Source organism: Haliotis asinina, chromosome 9 (assembly GCF_037392515.1).
Source record: "Haliotis asinina isolate JCU_RB_2024 chromosome 9, JCU_Hal_asi_v2, whole genome shotgun sequence".
NCBI classification, from domain to species: domain Eukaryota; kingdom Metazoa; phylum Mollusca; class Gastropoda; order Lepetellida; family Haliotidae; genus Haliotis; species Haliotis asinina.
The window spans coordinates 9,146,700-9,170,039 of NC_090288.1; the positions used below are offsets into that span (position 1 = coordinate 9,146,700).

The 23,340-nt window shown below is 41.6% G+C and overlaps 1 protein-coding gene across 1 annotated transcript in view; it reads right to left on the minus strand.

Moving 5' to 3' along the window:
• Positions 1–2,140: 2,140 nt before the first annotated feature.
• Positions 2,141–23,340, minus strand: part of LOC137295764 (germinal-center associated nuclear protein-like) — a 34,116-nt gene continuing 12,916 nt past the window's right edge. The window contains exons 13-27 of the mRNA XM_067827301.1: positions 22,444–22,663; positions 21,758–21,958; positions 18,203–18,305; positions 17,615–17,790; positions 15,081–15,238; positions 14,115–14,279; positions 13,116–13,675; positions 12,038–12,195; positions 7,236–7,670; positions 6,788–6,949; positions 6,236–6,362; positions 5,411–5,609; positions 4,493–4,667; positions 3,698–3,800; positions 2,141–3,163 (exon numbers count right to left, since the gene is read on the minus strand). Of these exons, the coding sequence (XP_067683402.1) occupies positions 2,649–3,163; positions 3,698–3,800; positions 4,493–4,667; positions 5,411–5,609; positions 6,236–6,362; positions 6,788–6,949; positions 7,236–7,670; positions 12,038–12,195; positions 13,116–13,675; positions 14,115–14,279; positions 15,081–15,238; positions 17,615–17,790; positions 18,203–18,305; positions 21,758–21,958; positions 22,444–22,663 (3,457 nt within the window). The 3' untranslated portion in view covers positions 2,141–2,648. The remainder of the gene's footprint in view (positions 3,164–3,697; positions 3,801–4,492; positions 4,668–5,410; positions 5,610–6,235; positions 6,363–6,787; positions 6,950–7,235; positions 7,671–12,037; positions 12,196–13,115; positions 13,676–14,114; positions 14,280–15,080; positions 15,239–17,614; positions 17,791–18,202; positions 18,306–21,757; positions 21,959–22,443; positions 22,664–23,340) is intronic.

Sequence of the window (23,340 nt, forward strand, 5' to 3'; positions counted from 1 at the left end):
TATTTCTAACTGACAGAACATGGTAGGACAAACAAATAATACAACTGTAGAGTGAGTGAGTTTAGTTTTACGCCGCTTTTAGCACTATTCCAGCAATATCACGACGAGAGACATTAGAGATGGGCTTCATACATTGTACCCATGTGGGGAATCGAACCTCGGTCTTCGGTGTGGCAAGCGAACGCTTTAACAACAAGGCTACCCCGCCGCCCTGGTATCCTCTGTCGTCATATAGCTGGAAGAGTGCTAAAAGCGGCGTAAAACTAAACTCACTCACTTATTCACTCTACAGCTGTGTTATTTGTTTGTCCTATCATGTTCTGTCAGCTAGTACACGGTATGTTTCAACAACATTATTTGTGTTCAGGAGACAGGAGTATTTGTTGATTCTGGAACATTGGGAAAGATGAGTTCGATAAACATTACTTCCAATTCTTGTTTAATTTCAACATGACCTTGTAATTATGACTGAGTGTGTATTCCTATCTAATGTTATATTTATCTTTGTGCATATGTATGTGGAAATTGATATAAAGTGCGGGGCAAAGGTAAGCTCTTTTATGTTAAATTCAATTAAAATTAAACCAGTTGTTATTAGATCTTTTTTATTCTATCAGTCACTTAACCATTATTTAAAATAAATTTGGGCCTTTTGACTATCCACCGGGACAATTTGACCAAATTTGGTGAGGCGTTTTACAACTGGGGCAAATGGATTGGTGCCCAACTTTGAGTGCTGACAAAACGCATGTATAGTTCGTCGATTTGTTATAGAATTGTTCCCTATACTGTGTACTCATGAAATTCTTTTCACTAGGGGAAGGGTAGTGGAGAAGTCGGTCCGAGAAAAATACATCTTTATACATCTGTATTGATGATCTTCCACCTTCCGAGCAAACAAAATGATAAGAAGAACAAGTGTTAGTGTTATCACAACCAGATCTTTCATTTCGATAACACGTTTCTGTGTGTGAAGATTTTAAAAAAAGAATACAACATTAATCACAGCTATTCCTTTGATTGTACTCCCTCCTGTCTTTCAAACACCTGAATGAATTATTCTGGATTACCATGTCCAGATTCTTCACTCCTCAGAATATAGTAAGGGCTGGCTGGTCGTTTTCAGTGGTAACCATGACGACAAGAAGTGTTTGTGAGGGCATACCGGTTTCAGACAGTTCGACAGCTGGCCAGACACTCGATAGTGAATCTCAGGTTTTGTAAACATGGGCAGTACACTTGTCACAGAACTTGGAGACTGAACTCCACAGGTCTTCGGGCAAGTGAAATGCATTTGGACTGGTGCTCAGGCAAGAATTTTGTATGTCTAATTAATCGATCCATGGTTTTGTTGTTGCCCTCTGGTGACCAACTGCTAACGTTTCGTGTTTGCAGACACCTGTAGAAATTGCAGAGAGCGACATAGAGAATATCCAGACTATTTCTCAAAGAGGGGAATGCGGATAGCCATTAGGTGGTTGTCAACAATACTAGTGGTGTTCTCTCACTGAAGCTCAGAATTGAGACTGACCCATCATATACTCTTAAAAGGTAAGTAGTGGAACCCAAGCTTCCACCATGGATAGTAATGAACACATTTTCCAAAGACAGACAAGTGGTGATGCTCTCTCAAAATGTTCACTATCATATCAACACTGATTGACTCTGGTGTTTCTCCCATCTTTTTCAATCGTAAAATATAAATGAATCTCCCCACATTTATTGTGAGAGCATATTACCTACCATCACAGGGTCCATGAGGAATGTACCCACGTGCTTGAGTATTATGACTGGTCTATCACAACATGTAAGATGTTGTACTCATTTCAGTCTGATCCTACAAGCACCAGTAACTAGGAAGTTATTCAAAACCAAACCTTTGCCTCCAAAAGCAAGATTCGTTTCTGGTTTTGAGACATTCCAGCAGAACGTCCTGAGACGTTCAATATATCCTGTTGATCTGGCAATCAAACACTGAACCATAGTGCCACACCAACCTCCACATGAGACAGGTGTGGTCATGACAGGTGTTCGGGCATAGAACAACATGCTCAAATGGAGTCATATGATTTAAACTAACACATATGCATGTCACTGAAGTTATTTCACTGCGATACAGAAAAAACACAATAACAGAATATGGAATGCAAAGCAATTTAATTTCAAGATGTTTCTGCAAAGGCTTAAACACCTTGACATGATAACAAAATGGTTTGACATTTCTTCAGATCCAAGACAATGATTTATGTGAAATTGTGATGACTGGTCATTCAGGAGATCATGAATAAAAAAAATATTGTTCATAATGCCATGATTCGATTTCTATACAATTACTTAAATGGTACATGGTTCTTGCAACAAGATCTCTGAAATTTGAAATGCATCACAAGTGTGTCTGTCGCCAGAATATACCATTCAGCACTCTGAATCAAAGATCTGTCTGTGAGAAGCACTACATATTCAGGAGTTAGATGTCCTTAGATGGAATGATGCTCTGATATGTACTGACTGAACATTTCCAGTTCAAGGAGAACTAGTCATCCACGTGTCGGCCACAGCTTTGAATGAGACATAGATATCCGACCAACACTCCTGCCAGGGACTTGTGCATCCACCATCCCATGGCTGCTGATCGGTTCAATTCTCTATCATGAATTTAACATGAATTCCAGTCTTTTTTCAAACAGTTGACTCTCCTGTCTAAAAGCATCCACCTTGTCCTTCAGGCTGTGTATTTTCCCACCGATGGTCATGTCCGCATCCTCCTCACAGAACTCAGCTTCCATATCTGGGTTCGGTTCTGGATCCTTCACTCTATTCCTGCTCAGAACCTGATGAGTCTTCACCCCAGAAGCAGGATACCAGTCCATGGCCCCTGCTGATGCAATGGGCAGCAAGTTCCCTGCATCAATCCCAACATCCATCTCCATGTTTCCCTCTAGCAACAAGGACTCAAGGTACTTCTCAAACTTGCGATCCTTCTCCTTCTCTGCTGCAATGGAGGACATGAGAGAGGAACACTGCGACGTCAGAGACCGAAGGCTTTCCGTCTGGTGGCAGCCCTCTGTCATCATCATGAGGACTGGAATCTCTTCCTCCTTGGCAACACACTTCTCATGCTTCTTCTCCACAGCTTTCTCCACAGTCTCCATCACTGTATGACCTTTACAAGACAGAAAGTAAGGCATTGTCTTAGAACAGGGTTGTTTTCCACTTCTGAAGGAGCAAAGCCACCATAGGATATTGGGAACAGACCATGTTTAACATAAACAAGAATCATCAGAAGATGACAAATCCCCCAGCCCCCAAAATTTTGAAAGAACACATCATCTGATAATAACTTCAAGTCCAAAATGATTTTTATTTTCACTGTCCAAATTGTTTCCAAGGAAATCTTGAAATACGTAAAAGCCAAAAATCTGCAAATAGCAAAAGGCACCACTTTCGGACCTGTTTGAAATATATTCCAGGATGGACATACATACAGACACATGAAGTGATGACTATATGCCCCTGAATAACAATCTGCTGATACATAGAATAGAATTTAGATGAAGACTGAGTTATGATAACAGCCTTTTCCTGAATGTCAAATTTACTGTAGAAAATCTTGAAATATTGATATGAAGAGTTGTAGACATGTTAATAACTGATAAATAGTCTTTGGTACTGCAGTTACAACTCATTTGCCACTTACAGTCAATATTGTTGTCAAACATGGCTTCCTTCCAGGATTCGGGGGCAGCAAAGTCATTAAACTCTTCCTCTGAGTAGTACACAAACAGCTCTCGGGGAGGGTTCTGAAACATAGCAGGCACAGTATGAGATATCAGAGTTAGTGAATTGCATTTTATCTATCTATCTATTCTATCAATATCGCAATCGAGACACCAGAAATTGGCTTCACACATTGCAACCACATGGGGAATCAAACCCAAGTTTTGTAGTGACAAGCGAATGCTTCAACCCCTAAGCTTCCCCACCATCCTCGTGGAGTTTTGACCTGAGATACAACAGTTTGAGAATGTGAAAGAAGTGACATGATAGTTGAAATGGGTGCTAAAACATGAGAGATGACAAATAGAATGCAATATGAAGCCACATTTCACTTCAGCAGAATTCATGAAGGGAGATAGCCCACATTATTTAAGAACTAACCTCAGCATATGCTGTGCAGGCATAATTATAAGACATATTAGACACTATTTCCACAAGAGTAAAAAATATATTGATGTCAGTTCTTCTATCTGTTCCAGTATCAATAACCCATCAGAGGGTGTGTGAATTATTATTACTATTTTTATGTTATAGAAACAAAACCCAAATATATTCTTTGGTTGTTCAATTAAATGCCAGCAATGTCCAGCAATTTATTTGTCTTTTCAACTGATCCCAAATCTGTCATCAAGAAATATGAACTCTTACTTAACTTAAGTAAATCAATAAAGCAACAGAGATTGCAGCGTATCAAAAGTTTGATCTAAATACTCACTTCCTGAGAATGTTTGTCCATGATCGGGAGACATGAGATTCTGTAGTTGATGCAGGCATCGATGACGTCCGTCCAGGGCATGTTAACGTACGTGGGTTCACACCTGTCTTCCCCCTCCACCAAGTAACACACATCGTTAAATTCCTCCCATACCTTCTGCAGTAAGCTCTTGATCCTGAAGACACAGTAACCACAGGTGAGTCTCACAACGTCAAGGTTGAAGGGAACATACAAAACCTTGAACCGATGACTTTACATTATCAGGTCTGGTATTTAAAAGTATAATCTACCAAAGCTAAAAATTGTTTAAAAGTGAGTGAATGAGTATGGTTTTTTCAGCTATTTTAGCAGCAATTCCATGTTCAAACAATATCATGGAACACCAGAAAAGGGCTTCACACATCATACCCATGTGGGTAATCTAACCCTGATATTTAGTGTGACGAGTGAACTCTTGAAGCACAAGGTTACACCACATCCCTAATTGTTTAAAAGATTTTTAACTTATGTAAAGAGAACTGCAGTCTAAGTTGTAAAGATGAAGGATAAAGCAAGTTCTGTGGATAGTCAACTTCTTTATGGCAGTGAGTGCAACGTTTTAGCGTAACTACTAACGCTGTTATCAAGCAAGTGATACAATTTGAAACATGGAGAATATGTACATTACTGCTTGCTGAGTATATACAATTAACAAGGTTGATGAACATTTGATATCTGAAGGTGATTTGAGCCGAGTATAGAAGTTGTCATCCATCAAGCATCCCACTTTCGTAATTCCAAATCTGAGAGAGTTTCCCAGCAATATTCCAGCAGGGGGACAACAGAAATGGGTTGCAAACATTGTGTTTCAGCATGCATAAACCATTAGGGTACCCAATCATCTCCGGTAGAGAGAAAAAGTGCACAGGAAGACCCTACCTTGTGGCAAGATGGACGGTGTTCTTCCCCTTGTTCTGCTTGACCACATCCTGGACGAAGGCCCACACGTCAGAGCAGACCTGCTCCCAGGAGTTGCTGTGGTAGTTGTAGTAGCGGAAACGAGGGAGTTGAAGCATGGAGATCTCCTCGTACAGGTGACTCAGGTGGTCCGATGTGTTCCAGTGGGAGGCTGGCAACTCTGTAATGCACATCACTTGATGGTCCAGATCAACTTTTATTGGATCGATATTATCATATTTCATCCTAACCACCACATATCTTATCCATATAATCTAATCTTGGATCTATCTCAGCCAGTCAAACCTGTTTTGGATCCTTATCATCTCATAGTGGATCCATGTCATCTCATATTGGATCCACATCATCTCATATTGCATTCATATCATCTCATACTGGATCTAAATAATCTCACACTGGATCAGAATCATCTCATACTGCATCCATATCACATCATACTGCATCCATATAATCTAATATCGGATCCTTATTATCTCATACTGCAGCCATATCATCAAATATCGGATCCTTATCATCTCATACTGCATCCATATCATCTAATATCGGATCCTTATCATCTCATACTGCATCCATGTCATCTAATATTGGATCCTTATCATCTCATACTGCATCCATATCAACTAGCATCGGATCCTTATCATCTCATACTGCATCCATGTCATCTAATATTGGATCCTTATCATCTCATACTGCATCCATATCATCTAATATTGGATCTGTATCATCTCATACTGCATCCATATCATCTCATACTGCTTCCACATGTCAATGACAAGACTGTCCCACCTGTTTTCTGGAAGCACCAAACAAACTCCGGGATGGGACAGGAGATGGCAGCAAGATCAGCAGATGATGCCACCTCAGCCAGATGCTCCACTACACAGTTGTAGAGAGTTATCAGGGTGTTTGGAGCCTGTAAGATACAGTCAGTAGCACATGACACAAGTGTTACATGGAAGGCCACCCAACAGATGTACCAAGGTTTCAAAGAAAGTACTGGCTGTGCTTCCTACAACAAAGTATACCTTTTTGGTTATGCCATAATAGACTGACATCTTGATGCTTTTCAAATTACACCACCATTATGTAATTGTCATAATTACTAAATATTAATGATTAACAATGAACATTGGCCGAAGGTCTAAAAGATGAATAAACAGTTATACAATGTATCCTTTGTTCCAGTGTTGTATCTTTACTCTCAGAACATCTTACTATGTCGACATCAAATCAACGAGTGATGCAGTTGAAGAAGAGAGAGAGAGGGAGTGAGGGAGAGTGACAGAGAGTGAGAGAGGGAGGGAGAGAGAGAGAGGGAGGGAGTGAGACCCTCCTCACCTGGTGTAGTGTGTGTTTCTCCTTGTTGTGGCGGAGGTTGTGCAGGACAGGGGTGAAGTATTCCTGCAGCAGTAGTTCCTCCACATATTCATCCACACGTGCTTTCAGCAGTGTCGGCAATGCTGCCATGTGATCCACTAGCCATACCAGACTTTCAGACAACTGTCAGCCAATCAGAAATAACAAGTGCTTCTTCATTGGAGAAATAATAGCAGACTTTCATCTATCGGTATTTGTATTGTTTTTAGTAAGACAAACATTAAATTTTGTTGTTGTGAATACCATACAGATTTCCCCAATTTAGAAATATAAATGTCAAAATGACAATATGTCACAAATCTGAGGACAACCTATAAAAAGCCTTATACAAGACCATCCACTGATTGATTATTGCATTGCTGAATCTCAGAGACATCAATGTTATGTTAAATGAGGTGCCACCACTCACCCTGTCGGTTGCCTTAGGAAGGTCCGACTCCAGCTCTGGAACACTTGCATGGAGGGAGAGTTTGTTCACTTCCGACACCAGTCCATCATCCTTGAAACTGTCAAGGTCCAACCTTTGTATGAGTTCACTCACAGAGAAGCTCCCATTGGCTGATGCAGGTGCAACAATGACCAATGGTAGAGCAGGAGATTTGGGTTTGGCATGTAGAACTCCTGCAAGACGAGACGTGGCTTGCTGCCAGTAAGATTGGTTATCCTCAATTGGAGGAAGGACAAAGAGGATTCCTGCACTACCCAGCAGGAGACGCTTCTCTTCCATCTTCTGTACCTCCTTCTTGTTGAGAGTTCCCACCACAGTCCGCACGCACACTCCAACCTGCAAGGGTTGTCTTCCTTGGCTCTTTACCTTGGAATGGTACAAACTCAACACCTCACCCTAAAACAACAGACATGTAGATTGTAGACAAAAGAGCACAATAGACAAAAATGATTAAGAATCACAATGTGAATGTAATGTAATTTTCTGAATAAAACTGATAAATTATACTTATCCTGACTTTTTTGACCATGCTTATTTGCTTATCTCCTCCCTCTATGCGAAGATAGTAGAACACTTGAAATCCCTTGAAGTTCTTCTTTTGAAGCGGACGTACAATTACACTCACCCACAGGAAACCTCCTTTTTTCCCACCACATCGGTCACCTGACCAGCCCTTTTTGTCATTCTCTCTCCGTAATTCTATAAGCCTGACACAAGAATTTCAGAGAATCCAACATGTCCGAGTGGGACGGTTGGCAGAGCTTGACATCATGAGTCAGATAAAGTATAAAACATAAATTATATTCAGAAAGTTTTTTTCTTATCCTGACTCATGCTTATTTGTTTACAGAATCTGATGGAATCGGCAGTGGGTTAGATCATGACAGATTCTGCCATAATTATAAGTATCTCCAGTACTTCCCATCCCTCCTACGGGAACTGTAACTGCAGTAATTTGGTCCTGTTCTTCCAATACTCATCCACGAAATGGGGGGATCACATCCAGTTGAACTTCTCGTCTTGTGAAGTGATCGCTGACTGGAAAGTAATGATACATAGACCTGCTTACATCACGCTAGTGTTCAAACTAGTTTCTTCTTCTAACTAGCTATCTATAGGAAACCTATCCTCATGATGTCCTCATCACAGAGCTGAGACCCTTATTCATGTATAAGTAACTCCTTTACAAGTGCAGGGTCATCATCACTCTTGATAAGAAGGGGCGACTGAAACTCAGCACCTTTGTGGAACTGTTAGTTGTTGCGCTACAACAAAAGGCCCAAACTGGTGAATACCAGTGACATCTTCAATGGTGATGTCGTGGTAGTGGTTGGCAAACACTATGGATGATCTCCAAAAGCAGCCAGCCATGATCGTTGTAGGCAAGCTATTTTTATGTACAGCGGGTGTCGATGCCACTCTCACTTCATGTGGATTGGAAGCTCATGGAGGTTCAAGTCCTGCTGCTTTGTTGGTCACAGTATATTGGCTCTCATTCATACTTCATCAGAGGGTGAAGATAGTATTACGGGATACTTACGTAGGTGTCTAGGCAAATAATGGGATGAATAGGAGCTTGTCTCCTTGACCTAGTTCACGGAAGATGTATTTTCAATGCAGGAATTGTCGTACCAGTTGTCCAGGCAAATGATTTTGGATGATAAAATCACATTGCAGTCCTTGGTTCGCAATCTCACAATGATCAGTGTCGAATTGTGTACAATTAAAGTCCAGAATATGTATTTCTGACATCCGTGCTGCTGTAGCTATGTCGAGTAGAAACAGCTCGTAAGGTGTTAGTCTTCCAGCTTGAACAAACATAGTAGGCTGAGTAAAACCCCAGATCTCCTGGTGATGGCAGGCCTGAGTACCCCAAAGTAGTTTGATAGTGAAGAACCTTTATGTCCACTAGTATGTCGTAGGTGACATAAGTAGGATGAGTGGCTTTTGTTTCCACTTGGTGTATGTCTCAGATTGCATCCATTTATTGTTATATCAGGAGTGAGCAGATCTACGTAGAGCTTAAGTGAATGCCTTTGCCACTCTACCAGAATATCCTGGATGTCTAAAGCAGGCTTTGATACGAACCATACGTGTAGTTGGAATGACATCCGAGCGCTCGTTTGGTGTGCGGATGGATGAGTAGGTTCTTCCATACTGGGAGTCTCAGTGATGGTTGTCCTAGTTCTTGATGAGTACTGGGAAACATTTACTCACTGGCCAGTAGACGCGACCAAAGTCAGTTGCAGCATCATCGTCTATTTTATCTTTCCTATGATTTTCGGCATTAAGATTGGACACATGATTGCATCAGCCTTCATTTCTTCCCATGTGATGCTGACAGCAACTGTTGTCCACGCAAATGGATCCGGTAGTGGAGATACAAATGTTGGTATCTGTTAAACCTGGTGGCAAATAGGTCTATTTGCAGTGATCCAAATGTCTGACTGATGAGTCAAAACACCTCCTGATGTATCCACCATGTTGATCACTAGCAGCTAAATGATCATCGTGAAATCATGTGTAGTTGGTGATTCCCTCACTAGCATGTGGGCTTGTCTTGTCTTGAATGAGCATGTGAATGAACGACTGAGTAGAAGCATGCGAAACCTTCCACTGCTGAATACTGAAGTAGGTAGACTGTCCTCCTAGTCGGTGTGTCGGTGTTCTTTAACTGAAGATAATACTGTCGTTATCTTCTACAGATCCTGTGAAGCAATTCCCGTGCTTCCCCAGGTTGGTACAGGTTGACTTTAGTGACCTGGTTCCATGAAGCATCAAAATAATCTTGAATTCCTTGCTGCTGGTGCAAGACAACCTGATGTTAGTGTCTGATGCTTAGAGATGAATTGTTGATCCTTCTTCCAAGTAAGCGAGTAGATAAAATCATCTTATCTTCTTCGAAGTTGGAAACTTCTGGTGTTAAACAGTGAATGTTGGTAGGCTGATTCTGCATGCGTCAGTCTACTAGAATAGTTTGCATTCTCTGAATGCAGTCATCCATGCATGCATGCATGCTCCTGTGAAGGATGAAGATCCGTGTTCAACAGTGATGATGACACGTATCTCAAGCCGTAGTATCCTGACATAGCATGCAGGGAACGGATAAACAGTGAATCCTTGTGGCTGTAGCAGGATACGTGCATGTGTGCACTCGCCGAGTTGATGAAGGGTGCATCCTCTAAACTGCACTGAGATGATACAGCTGATGGTGAAGATCTTTGTGAACGGGAGTGTTCACACAGTACATTGTCTAACTGCTTTGAGACGCTACAGCTGATGGTGAAGATCTTAGTGAAAGGGAGCGTTCAGACAGTATGCATCTTCTCCATCCGATGCAACTGTTGCAGCTGTAGAAGCAATATGCAAGGTGACTGTAATATTTGTTGATGACTGACATAGCAAAATGCGGCAGTGGCTGTAGATGCTGCATGTTGCACTGATTCCCTGAAGCTCTGTACCTCAGGTAGTACGAGTAGAGATTCATTGAAGATGTCGCTCGTCGAGAGGGACGATATCTTTTCTGAAGAACTTCACAGACGAGCTGGTCCCTTGTTTCAGCAATGATCTAGTTGTATCTAGTAGCTGAAGATTAGCCTAGGGGGACGAATCACACTTCAATTTCTTTGGTTGAGTTAACATCGATTCTAATGATAACCTTTTCTGATACTAGGACCTAGTCTCCAGGTTATCCTGACGGCACCAGTGGGGTACATTTGGCGATTCACTATAAACCTGAATATCAGCAGTAGTTAGCACATGGCTACCTGATGCAATAAGCATCGAATTGCCACACATGACTCTAGACAGTAAAAAGTTTCAGCACATATTTGAAAAGTAAACAAACACAAACAAAATTCTTACTAAGTTCACATTGACTGAGTGAACACTGAAAGTACAAATAACCATGCAAGTAGAACATAATAATATGGAACTGCCGCAGACACCCATGACCCATACCAAGAGCGCGATTTCATCAGTGAAAACGTAAAATCTCACATGATGAAATACATGTTCAACAACATAAAAAACCGTAAACGTCCACATTTTCATATGGTAATGACAATTAATACTGCTATTTTTGTGTAAGGGACCAAATTATAAAAGGATATTAAACACCATGTAGGGACTCAAGTTGACTCCAACCATCTCATCGAAGTGGGTGACAAACAGGGCTGGTCACGTGACCATGTGACTGGAAACAAGGAAGCTTCCTGTGGGCGAGTGTGATTGTTCAAATGACAGGAACTTCAACAGATTTAAAGTGTCCACTATGTTCACACAGAGGGAGGAGATAAGCAAATAAACATGAGTGAGGTTAAGGAAACATCTAAGCTGTTAAATGCTTGAGTTTAGTTTTACACTGCTTTTAGCAATATTTTAGCAATATCATGAAGGGGGACACCAGAAATGGGCTCCATGCAATATACCTATCTCGGGACAAGTTGTTTAACTATTCTCAGCTGGTTGCAGGAATTTCCTCATATCATACTAAGAGACATAAAAACATCTACACACAATTACAAGTTTTGCCTCTTTTGATGTTGGTTTCAAGCCACACCACACTACACAATATATTCCAACAATATGATGGCAGTCAGATGGACCATACAAGCCACTGATGATATCATGCAACACCCGTTAGAATGTAACAGATGTGGAATTATCTCTACAGTCAGCAAGATCTAAATGGAGACAAAAAGCCATCTCTTACCAAACAAAATAGGTTTTCACTTTTTATAGTCCACGCTATCTGTACTGACCTTGTACTTGAGATCTGGTTCATCAGGTACATCTCCTCTCTGCAACTTTGCACACAGCCATTTATTCACCAGCTCTGCGACATCCGTGTCCGCAGTAGTTGCTGCTGCTGTGTCTGGTAGGGACACAGTCAGTTTCCACGTTATCTCCGGGGCGGTCTCTGCAGATCAAGTCATGAGTGAGTGTATGAGTAGCAATGTTAAATATAACAATTATACAAATAATAGCATGAGATTCAGTCACGTTCATGTTTTTTTTACAGTACAATTGGAAATGTGCATCAAACAAAAGCAAATCATGGTCTAACAACAGAAGTTATGCTGGTACTATAGTGGCACAAGATCCCTGGTAGAGATTTTCTGGTGATACCCTAGGAAGAAATTCCTTTGTCATACACAGGGAAGAGATGCCCTTGTCATACCCTGGGAAGAGATTCTGTTGTCATTCCCTGGAAAGAGATCCCCTTGTAATACACAGGGAACAGATAACCTTGTCATACCCTGTGAAGAAATCCCCTTGTTATACACAAGAAGGAGATAGCCTTGTCATACCCTGGGTACAGATCCCACTGTCATACCCCAGGAAGAGATCCCATTGTCACATCCTTCGAAGAGACACCAGTGTCATACCCTGGGAAGAGATCCCCTTGTCATACCCAGAAAAGAGATCACACTGTCAAACACAGGTAAGAGATCAGTGTTCATACCCTAGGAACAGACCCCTGCCATGCCTTGGGAAGTGACCCACCTCATACACAGGGAAGAGATCCCCTTGTCATACCCTGGGAAGAGATCATCTTTCATACACAGGGAAGAGATCCCTGTTCATAACCTGAGACGAGACCCCTTGTCATACTCTAGGAAGAGATTCCCTTTTCATACCCTGGGAAGAGATCACCTGGTCATACCCTGAGAACAGATCACCTTGTCATACTTAGAGAAGAGGTCCCCCTTGTAATACCCAGCGAAGAGATTCCATTGTAATACCCAGGGACAACATCCTCTGGTCATGCCCTGCGAAGAGAACCTAGTTCATGCCCTGGGGATGTTTTATACAAGTGGCCACAAATTCCCCACAAACCTGCAACAAGTGTCTCTGGATCCCTTTGTTTGAGGAAACTCTTTTCAAACTCCTTCCCAGCAACAGCAGGAATGTCAAACGGCTGCCACGCCTTCTCCTTCAACAGATGCTGGGTCAGCATGATCAGAGAGTGTCTAGCAATGAACAGTTTATCTCGCTTCTCAATGTCCATTGGTGTCTCTATGGCAACCATTGCCTGCTGGTTGACATACATCCTTCCATTGACCACTCTGTCACTGCTACGGTCTGGCAACAGCGTCTGCAGCTGTGAGTGAACATCCTGAGTGCTCGGAGCACATGGGAACGCCAACATTGCACGCTTTAGCTTCACCCGTTTTGTGTGCTCTCTCTTCCAGATCTGGAGGAAGCGACTTGAACGTATGGTTTTCACTTGCTTCTCAATGGCTTCCAGTTTTGCAAGCCTTTGGACAACATCAACATGATGGACCTCTTCGCTGATCTCGTGGATGAGCTTGTCCAGGGTGTTCTCCATGACATCATCTGCCACCACTGCCATACATCGCTCCTCACACTCCTTCTTCAGCTGGGCTTGAACCTCTCTGGAAGCAACATCAATGACATAAGCCAAACTAAAGACTCTCGGAGTCAGCTTTATTTTTTTTTTTCATTTACAACATAAGCTAAAGAATGTTAACAGATTATACAAAATTATAGAGACCATCATAAAACAAACTATGACAATAAACTATTTCAGAGGCATTTTAGAAGTTGCTGAGCTAAAGGTGAAGCAACAAGTTTTATGGATGATCAACTTCTTTATTTTCACAAGGGCGACGTTTTGGTATGGATTCTTATGCTTGAAAACGGTATAAGAATCCATACTGAAACGTCATCATTGTGAAAATAAAGAAGATGATTATCCCTAAAACTTGTTCCTTCACCTTATACTACGACAATAACGGTAATTGTGAAAACATCAGGTCTTATTCTGTTGTAACTTATTATAAGCAAGGCTTTAAATACTCAAAAGCCCCTCACCTGACTTGAGCAACTGCGAGGCTGTGAGCTTCTTGCTGTGTGACATCCTCCACCAGCTCTCGGCAAAGGTCCTCTGACACACGACACCGACGATCTTCCAGCTCAGCAGCCAAAACCTGCTGATGCCTCTCTTTCTCCTCTGTGAACACCTCCTGACACACCTGTCTGTAACATGACAAATACTTGACACACCTGTCTGTAACATGACAAATACCTGACATATTTGGCTGTAACATGACATACTAGTATTCCTGACACACCTTTCTGTACTATCACAAATACCTGCAACACCTGTTTGTAAAATGACAAATACTTGCAACGCCTGTCTGTAACATGACAAATACCTGCAACACCTGTCTGTAACATGACATACTCGTATTCCTGACACACCTTTCTGTAATATCACAAATACCTGCAACACCTGTCTGTAACATGACAAATACCTGCAACACCTGTCTGTAACATGACAAATACCTGAAACACCTGTCTATAACATAACAAATACGTCACACACCAGCCTGCAACATCACAAACACCTGACACTTCTATCATTAGGAACTCGAGGAAATCAATGTAAACAATGTTGAACGATTTTTTACTTACAAGTGATGAAATAAGTTGCAAACATAAGACCAGATAAGGATTAAACACTTTAAATAGCCACAAAATGTAATAAAAGAATTTAACCCCCCAAAAGTCAGAAAGTTTGTTGACATGTTACCTCCACTACATGTCAATGGTAAAGTTGGTGGTATGACGAATAAACACCGGCTCTACATTGCTATCTCTTCTGGGGAAAAATGGGGCTTTAAATTCAAGAAAATATGGTGTCATGATCAAAATCCAGCTGGTCAGTAGATCTGCTTGAGTGAGTTCAGTTTTAAGCCACTTTCAGCAATACTCCAGCAATGTGACTGTGAGTGACACCAGAAATGGACTTCATTCACTATAGCATGTCTGACTTACCTGATGAGTGTGGATGTCCCAATGACGACAATCTCTTCCACAGTCTTCTTTCCAGCGTCCAGATACAGCTGCACCGCTCGCACATACCCTGTAGAGATCTCCTTCACGAACTCATCAATCACCTCCCAGAACAGCTCCCGGGCAATCATCTTCACAGCCTGAAACACCACACAGACGTACTGTCAGGACAGGGCTGGAGATACATTTATGTTTTCCTACATATCTCGCAATATTTGTAGTGAGCTACATGATCATCACACACAATCAGGCAAAGGCACACTTACTGTCAGGAAGGGCTGGAAAAAAACTAATGTTGCTATACACATCTTGGCAATGTTTGTAGTGAGTCTAAACACCTAACTAAACTAAGCGCAATGACCTGTTAAAATCAGGTACAGTTCACACTACATTGTTACAACTTAGAATGATCAAAAGATTTCCAGAGCTTTTTATCTGTCAAAAACATAATTTTCTGATTAATATTGATATTTTATACTTATATTTCATGCTTATTATGCTTGTCTCCTTCTATCCAAACAAAGTGTGCAAAGGCTCTACGTTATTAACTTACCTAGCAGCGCTTAGTACAGTCACCACTGTGAAAACTAGCATAAAGTTGCCTAAAGTGCCAGAACTATTAGCATTACTATGTTCATTCAAGTTGCAAGATCAATAAAAGAATTTCAAGGCTTCTGGGATCTCAACGTAATATTATGACATCTCGTAAGCGACGCTTATGATTAATATGATCCTCTAGATCAGACATCCATGGATCTGCTATCCCAGAAAATGCCATTTTTGGTTGCCCTAGCAACAACTGTCTGGATGTCAAAAATACATATGTTGTACTATGCGTGAACATGCTTGAGAAAGCAGCACATCATGACAGTGTACACCTTGGACTAAGAAGGGATTTTATTGCCAAGAATCAGCAGCCTGGACAGCCTCACTGACAATTTCTCATCCCAGCACTGTCTCCTGTACTCGGTCCATGTAAACATCACAGGAATATTTCATTTGAAACCTCCGTCTGACACCATCGGTTCCAAATGCATTCCTGTGCTTCAAATACTCAATAACACATTGGCTGCACCGTCAGCAAACGTCATATTTATACTGTTATTTTCTATGCTAGTGCAGTCAGTCGTGTAGAGAGTGAACAGTGACGGTGACATAACACAACCTTGCGGCGTTCCTGTACTGATAACCTTCATGGCTGATACACTGCCGATAACTTTCACACACTGAAATCTTGCATGGAGGAAATCTCTGATCCATCTAATCTGTTGAGAATTCACTCCATCGTTTGCAGCTTCCTTACCATGATGTGCTGGTGGATCATGTTGAAGGCTGAAAAGAAGTCAATTAATAGCATTCTCATGTAGGACTAGGGGGTCTTGAGGTGCTGAGAAGAGAGAATGTGGCATCAAGAACTCCACGCTTGGATCTGTATGCGAACTGTAGATCAAGTAGATGGTTTACTTCTGTCTTCAGAAACTTCAAAATGATGTGCTCAAGAAACTTGATAGCAATGGAAGTTAATGCATCTGGATAATCATTTAGCTCTTGTCGCTTGCTCTTCTTTGAAATGGGTATGATCTCTGACATTTTCCAAATACTTGGAAAGGCATGATTGTCCGGTGAATGTTGGTATAAGCGTGTGAATACTGAAGCCAACTGAAGTCTCCACTCCTTGAGTACAATACCATCCAGTTTGTCTGGTCCTGCAGCCTTTCTGATGTTGATACGTGTGAAGCTCTGTAGGATGCCACCTTCAGTGATGGTTACAGAAGCTTCTGAATGGTCTTTGTTTTGGTATATTATCTCTATCTCTTCACTGAAATCATGTCAGGCAAATCGACAATAAAATGAATTCAATTCTTCTGCTTCTTTGCTCTTCCTTTACAATCTAACATATTGTTCGAAACTGGGTAGAACTGATTTCAAACTGCATTCATTGAAATCGCTGAGCACAAATTTTGGCACATCTGTCGAAACTGAGTCAAGATTTAGGACATGTTCATTTTCATTGCTCCTCAGTGATTGAGCATTGGAGAGGATTAAGGTCGGTAGGGGTGGTCTTGATTTCTGCGCTCGGACATGCTGGCAGACTCCCCCTCGCGTAACTCATTTCCTGGTCGGTTTCTTCTCTGATTTGGAACTAGAATTACATTCCGGGGATAAGTTTACAGGAGATTTCCATTCAGCTGCAGTTCCCTGCAGCGCCAGCAGCTAATCATGCCTAACTCAACGACACGTAACGGAATAAAATACTCAGCATCATAGTCAAGATGACATAGCGGCGCATTCCATCCATATTTGCTGAGTTGTCAAACATAAAAGTAACAGCCTTCAAGACTGATTCATGTGTGTAGATGACAACACCGAAAGAGCCTGCAAGTAATTTAAGCTCCAGCGACCTTTTCTCCCGATCACAAGTGTGGATCTATCCAGGCACCTTTCGCTTCCTAGTACAGCACTTCAAACAGCTCACCCAACACGCCCCATGATTCACTGACTTCATGAATGCATACCTCATTAGAGAACTGCATTGTCTCCGGTGTTCCTGTCTCCTCCTGTGTGGAAGTGACAGCTAGTGGAGACTGCACTGACGTGGATGGTGAGGCAGGAGTCTGCAAAACCGCGGACACTGGGGTGGGTTTCTTCTCCGCAGCTGATTTCTCCACCGGTTTCTTCCCCTTGGTTGCCTCTGAAGCACAAGCATTAGAAATGACTTAAATATATAAACCTGAAGTGTGCTTCTTCCTATATATTAGGTCATCTCTTGTTTTCCAAGAATAATTGCATGAGGTTTTTGTTTTGCAGCGACAGGTTTTACTTTTCACTAGAAAAAACATTTACCTAGTTATACTTTTCGTTAGTAAGACCTCCTCCGAGGTTTTACTTTGTGCAATCATTTTTTATTAACTCTATATGAACATCAACATCTAAATGACATATAATTGTTTGAATCAGTTGAAATATATCATTAAGATTAAGCTCAAAGTGCAAATGTTTTCCCCAGATTGGAACTGCAATTGTAGGCAGATGACCTATCACGTGGCAACCGGGCCGACGTGAATGGTCAACAGTGGTAGAACGCTGCCTTTTGTGAAACTTACCATACTTGAGGAGTTCCGGACCAGGTCGGAACCTGCCATTGGAATCAAAGCTGGAGTGAGGTTCCGGGAGATGGAGAGGAGGTAGAGCTGACCCACTGATCACCTGGACAACAAAACAATCACAGCATTTTGGGAATATATTTGTTTTCCTGCATTCATTATTTGTTGTTATGTTAGGTGTCTGTATTTCTTTCTCACTCATAACAGACATGTACATGAAAAGGTACAAGTTATTGTACCTGAAATACTGACATGCATATAAAGGTGTGTATGTGGTAGCTTGTACAAGTCAGGACTATTGTTGTTTTTGTTACAGTGAAAGACACCAGGTTGCAGCTCAATACTGATACTCCACTCCACACTGGCAAGAGGTTACAGTACCAGATATTCTGAAATTTTCTGAATAAAATTGATATTTTATACTTATCCTGACTCATGCTTGTTATGCTTATCTCCTCCCTCTATCGACCCGTGAAGGTCCCGGGGTAGAATAGGCCTTCAGCAAACCATGCTTGCCACAAAAGGCGACTATGCTTGTCGTAAGAGGCGACTAATGGGATCGAGTGGTCAGGCTCGCTGACTTGGTTGACACATGTCATCGGTTCCCAATTGTGCAGATCGATGCTCATGATGTTGATCACTGGATTGTCTGGTCCAGACTCGATTATTTACAGACCGCCGTCATATAGCTGGAATATTGCTGAGTGCGGCGTAAAACTAAACTCACTCACTCACTCACTCACTCCTCCCTCTATGTGAAGACAGTGGAACACTTGAAGTTCCCTTCTAACTGAAGCGGACATACAATACACTCATCCCTCTGCAGCCTCCCTTCTGTACCAATACGCTCACATACCTGCCACTCTCCAAATCTCAAAAGCCCGACAAGAGAATTACTGGGAATTTAGCATGCCTGAGGGAGGCAGTTGGGAGGGATTGATGACGCCATGAGTCAAGGTAAGTATAAAATATCAATTTAATTCAGAAAATGACATATTTTTCCTTATCCTGACTCATGCTTATTATGCTTACAGAATCCGATGGAAACAGCGGTGGGTCAGGCCACACTGGATTCTTTTTAGCTGTTGTGTGACAACAAGAGGCCCAAATTGGTAAATGCCAGTGATGTCCCCTCCTTGGGGATGTATCACAGGTAGTGGTTGGCAAACACTGTATTTGATTTCCAAAAGAAGCCTTCCATTATAGCTGTTCGCGAACAGTTTCAGTGTAGAGTGAGTGCCGACGCCAAGGCTCTCACTTCATGTGGATTGGAAGCTCACAGAGGTTCAAGTCTTACTGTTTTGTAGGCCCTCAGTACAGCGGCTCTCATCCATACTGAGATAGTGTTGCGAGATACTTCCATTGGTGTCTTGGTAGATAATGTGATGAATGGGTCTTATAATTATAATGTCTTAGTACACTGGAGATGTATTTTCAATGAGTGAGCATTATGATAAATCTCGTGGATCATGTAGCCTGAGGATTGTAGATAACGCCATGATGTGGAATTGTCTGTCCAGACAGTTGATTTTGGGTGATAAAATCCCATCTCAGTCCCAAGATGTACAATCTCACGATGATTGGAGTCAATTGATGTCCAGAGCAAGTGATGTCCGGTCTAATGGCTAGTAGAAATCCCTCATTCAGATCCCAAGCTGAAGCTTTACACCTGCGTTGTTGGTCTTCCAGCTTGAACAATCGTAGTAAGGCACGTAGTGTGTCTGCCAAGACGTTGGGTGCACCTGGGATGCAAAATGCGTTGACAATTTTGAAGAAATGAAACGTCAGTTGTGTGAGATCGAGCTGATGGTGCTGAATCCGGAACCATTGTAATGGGTGTAGTTGTAGACATCTTTGTCTGGTCAGATCCTGTGCTGATATGAGCAGACCAAGCAGACATTGCCATTGTCGAAGTGGTTACAGAGAGAATAGAGTTGGTTCTCTGGGACGACGATACAATTCAAAGGAGCGATGAATTGAATGAATTGAAGATCTTGCTCCGGATCTAATTCTGATTTCAGTAGATTCAAAAGCCATCCAAGTTGAGTTAAGTTGCATTGGTGAAGTCCTACTGTAGTCTGAGTTAACTTGTCTCGCAATGAGCTTGAATGCTGTCGTCCAGGTAAAACGCACTACAAAGTCGCTGCTATTGTACATAGGTGACTACTGGCTTGGTGACCAAAGGAAATAGTTGCAGTTATGGTAAACAGATCATTCTGAACCATTCTGGCTTCAGTAGAAAATCCTTGTTGAGCTCCTTCATTTTGTATGTAAGTCAAAACTTTGCTTTTGAGTTTTTCTTGGGCACCATGAAAATTGGGGAGTAGAACCCTGTTGTTAGTCCATCCAGGTGTAGTTTTTTGACTCTAGAAGAGAAGACATGGTGTTGGCTAGTTTGTCTTGTTGATCACTGGTGTACATGAAGAGTGCTGGGTCTCTTGAGAGAGGTGTAGCTGCCTGTAGTGGGATCTTGTAGCCATGTTTTGTAGGATGCCCATGATGTAATCGTCGTTGAAAAGTCCCCAGTTCCTCCAGAAGCGCTGTAGACATTCATCAACCTGCGAAGGTTATATGGGAATGGCTTCGTGTGGAAGGCTCCTGTTGTTCCAAACATGATCTTCAGCATTTTCCTCCTTTAGCTGGCAGGGTGTCCTGTTTTGTGGGAGTGCCCGTTTTCTTCCAGTTGAGCAACAAGAGCCCTTGCAGTCCCAAGCATTATACTTCTTGTCTCTCGCTCTCTGAACCTCCGAGAACATTGACTCGGAGTAAGGCCGAGATGTCTGCTTGAGGACAGTAGCTGAGATGTCTGCTTGAGGACAGTAGCTGAGATGTCTGCTTGAGGACAGTAGCTGAGATGTCTGCTTGAGGACAGTAGTCAAAGTGTCAACCGACTTTATCATTATTACTTCCCTGGAGTCATGAGTAACAGATTTAGATAGGTCCTCAATTCTGCCGTTGAATACCATTGATGCTGAGTAGGGAGCTCCATAACTATCACTGAGGGCTGGGATGTGTTGTTGCTGATACCAAAACAACCGAAATATAAGCAAAAACTTATCACTGTATTGAGACCAAAGTGTCTTCAGACGTCCTTGCCATGCGATGAAGGAGACAGAGCCAAGCATGACTGGTCATGTGACTGTTTGGGCAGGAAAGGGAGGCTGCCAAGAAAGGGGTGAGAGTGTTGTACGTTTGTCTCAGTTAGAAGGTAACTTCAAGGGATTCCAAGTGTTCTACTATGTTCACACAGACAGAAGAGATAGGCATAAAAAACATGAGTCAAAGGAAACATATTGGTAGTAAATTGCTTCTGCCAATTCAGATATTCTGTTGGTTGAACAAAATAGACTAATTCATGAGGTAATGGGTCATTCTTACTATTAACCAATCTTGGAACTCAAAACTGGGTCTTTACCACTGAGTTACACTGTCAAGCATGACATCATGTTTTGTTGTTTGAAACCACACTCACAAACGTTACAGCTGAATGACTGTAATAACTGAATCTGGCCTGAAAACTAGTGACTGATAATATGAGCAAGGATGTTCACCTACCTCCCCGACGGGAACCATTCTCTTGGATTCAATTAGCGTTATAGCCCTGCGAGGGGCATAGGCACTTTCTGGAATCACGAAAGAACTTTTGTCCAATATGACGGCGCCATCAGCAACTTTCAGGCCATAGACCTGACAGAATGTTGCTGCTTCATTGATATTATCGAAGGAGAGGATCCTTACAAGTTCAGTCAGTGGAAACTGTAAAATAATAACGTGTATCACAACATCAAATGGGTCAAACACAGCTATTTGGTACAATATACACATGGTCACGGCTGAACATGGTTAGTGGTTCCTTTTATTTCCCTAATATTTACCTGGCATGAAAATAACAAGCTATGCCTGAAAGCTGCTAACCCTCAAAATTGCCAGAAATTTGAATGTGGAAACTAAGCCAAGGATTACATTACGATGAAAATTTTTATCAGGCAATGATCTTATATGATTTAAAAGTCTGTTATTTATACAAAATTCGCTTGTCAAATGACTGTAACTAACCCAAATGGATTTTTACTAGCCACAGGTTTGTGGGCCAGTGCCTATTTCACATTACAAGTATCACTTTTCAACGTCTTCAATAATCAACTGTCTGCTCCTCAAGCTGACTCTCTCTTCACTGGATGTCTGAGGTAGTTGTTTGAGACATATACATGACAATGCTTCTGATAGTTTACTTCACAAACCTGGGATTTCTTCCCACCAAAAGCTTTGATCATTGTCTGCAGTGCCCTACTTCTGACTTGCGTGAAATACCGATGGATGATGCAAGCATTCAGGAAAGATGACTCCTTCACCAGTCGGAAGAATCTGACGTAGTTGTTGCTGTTGAGAGCTGTGTATACCTTGATGACAAACTTAATCTCTTTACTGGTACGAACCTCTGACCTGAGCGTCTGAACTTCCCTGTGAAAACAATTCCCAACAACCTGCAGAATACCTGACATACACAGCTGGAAGAAGAAATCAGTGGCTGTAATATTTCTTGAGGATATTCTAAAAATATTGTCAAGTTTTTGTACCTTTGAGCCATTATGTTGTTTTACTGTTACGAGAGTGTAATTTCTGTAAATTGTATTATTGATTAAGTGATAATTATTATTGGGTCACATTTCGTATCATAAATGTCCAGTGCTACTAGTATTTTAGTGGCAGGACTTTCAAGTAGTTCTCTAGAGTTACCTTCCTTTGAGAGTGTTTTTGACTGAGGAAAACCAGACTCCGAGAAAATTCTACCCTGATAGCGATGGTTGCAAAGTGCTTGAATGTTCGGGAATTAGTGACTTTTTATATAACGGCTGGTTATTGTGTTGACAACATGGACACACAGAGATTTACTGGAGTACATAACATGCTTCTCCGTCAACACTTAACCTACATAACTGCTACCAAACTGCTCGCTGCATTACATTTTGTATTACTTTTTCTCACTCTCAAACCAAGACTTTGGTGAGTTGATAATATATTTGTGACCCATTACCTTAGTTTTGACTCAATTGCATTGTACATGAAACCGTTATTGTGATTCTTTGCATCTTGCTCTCTGCTCAATACAAAATATATTGAATATTTTAGACTTGTCA